A 6918-nucleotide genomic window follows, 5' to 3' on the forward strand; every position below is an offset into this window, starting at 1 on the left:
TTCTACCTTTCTTATAATAACATGTAAATTATCGTTTATGATATGTCACTCTTTAATTGATTGTTATATTAACTATGGTTAACCTATTTTAAAATTATATTATATCCTAAAATAGGTAATTGTATAATTTACTACAATACTAAAAATTGAATCTTTTCTTCTTCCCCCAAATCATGCTTCCAGTGGCTTTCCCCTTTTTTTTTGGACCATTTATCAGAAAGCTTGTTGGCCACAGCATACTTGCCATTTCATTGGACTCATTCAATCTTCTTGAATCATACTCTTTTGCTTTATTGGTTACTTGTAGATCATCAGACATCTTAGAGCTAAAAGACCCTGAAACATCTAACGTTTCCAACTCTTTCACCAATTACATATGTCCTATAGAAAGGAAAAAATGGCACCAAAAAACCAATGAGAAAAATAGCAGCAATAGTGATCTTTTATTCAACAGTAACTTTTTATTACTTATATCAAACACCATACCTTCATAAAGCTAATGCGGGACTGCGGGATTGAGGTAGCTGCAGAGGTTGGCGTGGCTGCGGGGATGCGGAGGCTGCGGGCGGCGGGGCTGGGTCAATGGGTGGGTAGGTTGATTTTTTCTTTCAATTTCAGAGAGGAATGGGGCTGTGGTGCATTGGGTTCAGAATAATGATAAAAAAAAATATAAATTTACTTTTTAATATTTACAGAAATTATATAATCATCCATCTTATAAAACTATTTAATTACAAAATGGTCCTACTTTAGTTAAAATATTAACTCTTAGTGGATTAAATTAACTCAAACTAAAACTAAACATTCGATTAAAATGTGTCACATCGTAGAAGGTAATTTACATGTTTTAGAGGAGTTAGGTAGAACTCACCTTTTTAAAATTATCTTTAATATTTAATTTTATTCAATTTTGTTTCTAACATTTTCTATTTATTTAATCTTGTCCTTAACGTTTTTGATTTGTTTAAAAACTATTCCTAAATATTTTCAGTTTTGTCCCCAAAATTTCAGATAGAATTAACATCTAACAATAATTTTGATACAAATTAAAAACATTAAGAATATAATTAAATACAATTAAACGTTAGGAGTATTTTTGAATAAAATATTAGTAATTTCTTTTGTGAATTGCTGAAGTTTTTTTTTAAAATATGAAAAAAAATATCTACATTGAATTATAGAAGAAAAGAAGTTGAACGAATATTTNCCCCAACCCCAAGACACAGAAGAGAAACCCTAACAGCACAAAGAGACTCACTCTCCCGCTTGCCACTCGCCCCTCGCCCCTCGCCCCTCGCCCTGTCTGACCCACCATTTTGCGGTTCGGTATTTGTTCTTGTTTGTGTTGTGTGCGAATTAGTGAGAGGGTTATACGTGATCTTATCTACTCTTGATGTTTGATACTTAATTGTACCTGAAATTTGAATTATGTTGATCTTTAATCATTGCAGCAGTTGCAAGCTAAGATACGAGGATGGGTGTATTTTGGGGGACTAGGGTTTTGGAGATTGTGAAGAAACATGATTCTGGAGGCCTCGTTTGGAAGAGAATTAAGCTCACTACTACCCGTAAAGCCAACGCCAAGAAGCGTCTCCTCCGCGTTTGGCAGGTATCTGCCATACCCATTCCTATTATTTACAGCTTAAACTATATCTCTTACTGTTTAAGATTTAGGATTTAAAATTTAGGGTTTAAGGTTTACCGCATTTTGGGAATAGGGTGCTTAATATGTATAGCTGCTGCAAACTAAGTTCCTAACTTTGACGGTTTACATAGTGTAGTTATATCCCCGATTTCATATTGGGCATATTCAGTATCTTGGACTGAATGCTTAGTGGTGTTTATTTGTTGCTTCATTTTACATAAGCCATCTCTAGTTAGAGGAGTGAGTACTGAGAGAGAAAATGGAGTACGTACTCTGTCATTGATTCCAAAAGTGTGATTATTGTATGTATAGTGATATATATATACTACTGCTCTGCTGCACATTAGTATTTCTGATTTAACTAACTATAGCTAACTTAATACACTGGAGTATGAGCTAACATCTCTTTCATTTACATAATTATTTTAAACGAAACGAAACGGATACTGTACTTTGGAAGTGAGCTAACATGTAAAATATGTTCTGCGAGAAGTATACCCATGGCGCTATGGTACCTAGAAGAAGTGTGATTGGTACATGCAAACTGGTGGGTAATATGTCTCATAATGGGGCATGTACCTGATCCAAGCTTGCCAAGCTTGGGTGTGGCTCTGGCTCTGGCTTGAATAACCTTAGCCTTGGCTAGTTGCTGTTTCCAGTAACTTCCTTCAAGTAACTTCCCGTGGCACGCCTATTGTGTTTTGTTTTGTTCCATCTGCATCGATTTCTTGTATATGTATTTTTTGTTTCGAGAGAATAACAAGAGTAGTAGTGAACTTGTGACTGTTTCTATCATCAATGTCTAATGTCATGTTATGTGTCTTTTATCTTTGAAGAATGAAGCTGTCCTGAGGGCATGTTCTGAACCACCTCCTCCTAAAAGTTCTTCTGCCAGTAGCAATAAAGCTCATGACAATGTCACACAGAGTTGATAGAAGAGCCATGATGATGGATAATATTAGATCCATCTGAAAGCTGTATCATTAGTGCTTTAGGCTTCCCAATCTGGGAACATTTCTTTTCTGATACTGTCTTCAGGCTTAGCAGGATGCATCACTTAGCCTCTTGTTTAAGCTTTGTTTTCATGAAGAAAAAAATAAGCATTTTTGTCAAGTCTCAGTGCTCGAGTTAGTTATTGCAACTGTTTAGATTTGATTCTGGTATGTTGAGCATCAGTACGATTATGTGCAGCAGGACTTGAATTTGTTTTTCCCCTTGTTTTGAACATGATTTTATCTTACATCTTGTATATATCATCATGATTATTGTAGCAGTGTAATTGAGGTAGTATTAATGAATGAAACTGGAAACTGCATGTGTTGTAGAAGTGTGGATTAAGAATTAAAAGAAGAGTAATTGGAAAGATGAAAATAAGCCATGCTCTTCCATCAATTCGGGATTAAGAAGACCATAATATCTCAAAAAATTGGTAGATAGGAACCATTTGTCATTTATTTTCTCTGGTAAATTACTAAAATAGTATTCGAAGTTTATTTGGACAATAAAATGTCTTCCTTTTATAATTATATTTGTAAAAGGTCACAATAGAATATAATTTTTAAAATCTTTTTGAGAATATATGATTACTTTTGGCATTTTATTTTAAATTTTTCTTGCGTCACTTTGTGCTTGAATTTTTATTTAGAGTTATTTTCATCGTAAGTAGTTTACCGTAATTTAATAGAGAGAAAATTTTGTATTCATTGAGTTCTACACAAAATGAGTTGGCTCACTATCAAAAGGCGAATAACGACAGATAATACAACTATTTTTCAAAATTAACGCGCTGAAAGCCACAATAGAAAGTTCATCCATGAATTGGACTTTTTTTTTTTTTTTCACACATCAAATTATGCACAACCTGAAATTTCACACTTCCATTTCAATGATTTTATACCATGAATGACAAATCTGATTTCAACAATCTTCCATTGCAAGTGTGCCAGTATCATATTCATCAATCATAACAATGGATCATACAGAAACTCAGCAGGTTCAAAAGGCTAAAATAAAAGCTTGAATCAGCATTGATGTTCTTGTATAAAATGGCACGACCGTGAACTTATTATGGATGCTCCTTGTTGCTGTCCAATTTCTCTATTTGGTTATCTTGAAATTCTTTCTTGGATCCAAAAAAGTACTCTTTCACGGTACTTTCTGCTGAAAATATTCCCTTCTTAACCTGCAAAAATGAAATGTGCAAAGCATTCAATTTGTTCATCTTTAGTAACTGGAATCAGAAACAAAGCAATCGAGTGTGATAGATGACTTATTTTCCATGTACTTATCATAGGGTGGAGTGCGACTCGTCACCATAAACGGATCATAGACTTTCGGATGAGTGCTATACAGAACCGTTTCTATTTACAAAGTGGAAACCTTTTAAAGTTCACAATCTAGGTCCATTTTCTCTGGCTCTTTGAAATTTGAGATTGAAAAAATGAAACGAATGCGATGCAAATCAGTATTGAGATTTGTGAGTTGAGATTTCTGAGGGAATTTCTCCCCTAAGATCCCAACTCACAAACGCACTTTTAAGGCGTTTAAAGGCACAAAACTTGCATCAGTTAGGGTCTTGAGAACCAAAACAATACTGACAAGAATGTGAAGAACAAGAAAAGGTTGCACAGATGAATTGAGTATTATAACTAAATTTTTGTTAATTGATTCTGCGGAAAAAGAATCAATTACAAGCCTTCTACTAAGCTATTTATACACCATGTCAAAACCAGATAGCTCAGCAGCAAGTCTAACTACCTATAACCGTTTTCTGTTAGTAAGTAACTACTTTTGCTCGTTTTAGACTCTATTTTTTATTAATTCTTCCTTGAACTCTTATCCTTGACAAATACCATAAGAAAATCACACATTATTCTATAGAGAAATGGATATTGATTGAAGATTGTGGAATGATCACTCATCTATCTTCCTATCTTTTTGATGCTCCGAGACAGATGACATGATCACTACAGTTGATTACCTTTTTGCTGCAATTCATAGAGCAAACAAAAAGACCAACCCAACAAAGGTTCTAAATTTGTAATAAAAGAAAATGAAAAAGGAGGAAGAGAAGAGAGCTTACAGGCTCAAGAACATTGGGTTGAGGATCACAATCATAATCAGCAGTTAAGAGGAAATAAGAAGCAGTTATAGCTGCCACCATGGATACTGTTCTAACAACCTTGTCAGCTTGTGGATTCTTAACCATGCTTTTTCTTAGCTCACTGTGTTCATGCAAGGAGTTATTTTTGTGAAAGTGCGGTTCTACTTTTGTAGAGGACGCCCAGAAACTGGAAGAAACTTAGAAGCCTAGAAGGTTTCAGAAGAAGCATGATTTTTCTTTTGACTTTTGTGTATGTGGCATAAAAAAAAGTAAACAACCATATTAAGTATACATTTGTCGTTTGATTTTTTTTTTTCCCTCCACCTTCGTTATCATGGTGGTTATCATCCTTACCACCATCATTATCATTATTATCTTCTTCACTCAATCAATAAAATATATTCAAATGTATTTTGAAATAAAAAAATACAATAATTTATTACAAATGATATAAAAATGATTAAATATCTTATATATGAGTTTAATATCATTTAATTAGTTCAACAATAAAAAAAAATTGGTTAATTTTTTTTATGTTGTAGTTAAGAAATTTCGGTGTCAAAATTAAGAAACTTTACGTGTCATAGACTCATAGTTAAAAAATTTCTATGCTATTTTCTAATAAACTCTTCACAATTCAAAATTTCTTTTCTTCTTCCTCTTTCTCATCATCATCTTTTTCTTCTTGTTTCCCATTCTCGTAACTCTTCTTAGGGAAAAGTATCGTTTTTGTCCCCAACGTTTGGGTAAGTCCCAAAGTTGTTCCTAACGTTTCAATCGTTCTATTTAAGTCCCTGATGTTTTAAAATTGACTCAATGTTGTCTTGCCGTTAGGGATCCGTTAACAGAATTGACGGCGGGACAAAATTGAGACGATTTTGAAACGTTAGAGACTTAAATAGGACGAAAACGTTAGGGCAAAAAATGATACATATTGTATATATATTATTTTTTTTCTTTTCCGCAAGTTTATATACTAGTCATTCTACAAACATTTCATGATAACTAAAAATCTTTAAGAGTAAAATTATAAAAAAAATTAATTTATTTAGAATGAAAGTAATATGATTAAGTGTAATTTACTTAGATGTGAATAAAAAATAATTGAATACTATGTATAATAAAAAATTGATATTATTGAAGGATAAAATTAAAATTTATTTTTATGTATAGTTTTTGTCCCCAACGTTTTTGTCCTATTTAAGTCCCTAACGTTTTAAAATCGTCTCAATTTTGTCCCGCCGTCAATTCTGTTAACGGATCCCTAATGATAGGACAATATTGAGTCAATTTTAAAACGTTAGGGACTTAAATATGATAATTGAAACGTTAGAGACAACTTTGAGACTTACTCGAAATATTAGGGACAAAAACGATACTTTACTCTTCTTCTTATTTCACCCTCTTAACAAAAGCTTATGTCATCATAGTTAAAAAGTTATTGATATTATTTGTAATAAATTCTGTGAGACTCTCTTTTCTCGTCATCATCATCATCATCATCATCATCATCATCATCATCATCATCATCATCATCATCATCATCATCATCATCATCATCATCATTTTATTTCACATTCTCATAATTTTTCTCATTTCACCATTTTAACAAGAATTTATGTGACAGTTAAGAAATTTTGTTGTCAAAATTAAGAAATATATTGTGTGATGGTTAAAATATTTCGATGCTATTTTTCTGGATAAATTATACAATTCAAATTTTTTCATCCTTCTCTTCTTCTTCTTCATCATCTTTATCTTTTCTTTTTCTTCATCTTTTTCTTTGTTTCATCTACTTACAATTATTCCTATTTCACCATTTTAACAAAAATAAAAACAAGAAAAAGAGAAGAAAAAAATCAAAGAAAAAGAAGAAGAAATAATAAAATGTGAAGAGGAGGAGGAAAAGAAAAATATCGTAGCCACAATAGTAACAACAAAAAAATGACGATAAAGAGAAAACGTACAAAGAAAAAGAAAAAAGAAGTGTGTGATTAGACTTAGTTAACAAAAATGCTTAGATGTGTAACGAAATCGTTCTTTTTATTTTTTAAAATCTTTGGAGCAATAATTTCTTGATATAATTTTTATCAAATTATCTATTTTCATTAAAATTATTAACATTTAAATTTTACATTGTAAAAAAATAATAATTTATGCAATGTTATCA

The 6918-nt window shown here is 32.0% G+C and overlaps 2 protein-coding genes across 7 annotated transcripts; one reads left to right on the forward strand and one right to left on the reverse strand.

The window, feature by feature from the left end:
- Nucleotides 1214–2965, forward strand: LOC107634995. Of its 6 annotated transcripts, none has more exons than XM_016338345.2 (3): nt 1214–1326; nt 1452–1609; nt 2482–2965. In XM_016338345.2, the coding sequence occupies exons 2-3, from the start codon at nt 1475–1477 to the stop codon at nt 2575–2577; spliced, it is 231 nt and encodes a 76-aa protein (XP_016193831.1). In that variant the 5' UTR covers nt 1214–1326; nt 1452–1474; the 3' UTR covers nt 2578–2965. The 6 variants fall into 6 exon arrangements, with proteins under 6 accessions (XP_016193831.1, XP_016193832.1, XP_016193834.1 ...); XM_016338346.2 differs by having other exon boundaries at nt 1214–1321; XM_016338348.2 differs by having other exon boundaries at nt 1214–1321; nt 1455–1609.
- On the reverse strand, nt 3496–5028 carry LOC107638052. The gene is made up of 2 exons (XM_016341239.2): nt 4728–5028; nt 3496–3827 (listed from the first exon to the last, which is right to left on the reverse strand). Exons 1-2 carry the CDS (start codon nt 4851–4853, stop codon nt 3711–3713), a joined length of 243 nt encoding a protein of 80 aa, XP_016196725.1. The 5' UTR covers nt 4854–5028; the 3' UTR covers nt 3496–3710.

This window comes from Arachis ipaensis, chromosome B04 (genome assembly GCF_000816755.2).
Source record: "Arachis ipaensis cultivar K30076 chromosome B04, Araip1.1, whole genome shotgun sequence".
NCBI classification, from domain to species: domain Eukaryota; kingdom Viridiplantae; phylum Streptophyta; class Magnoliopsida; order Fabales; family Fabaceae; genus Arachis; species Arachis ipaensis.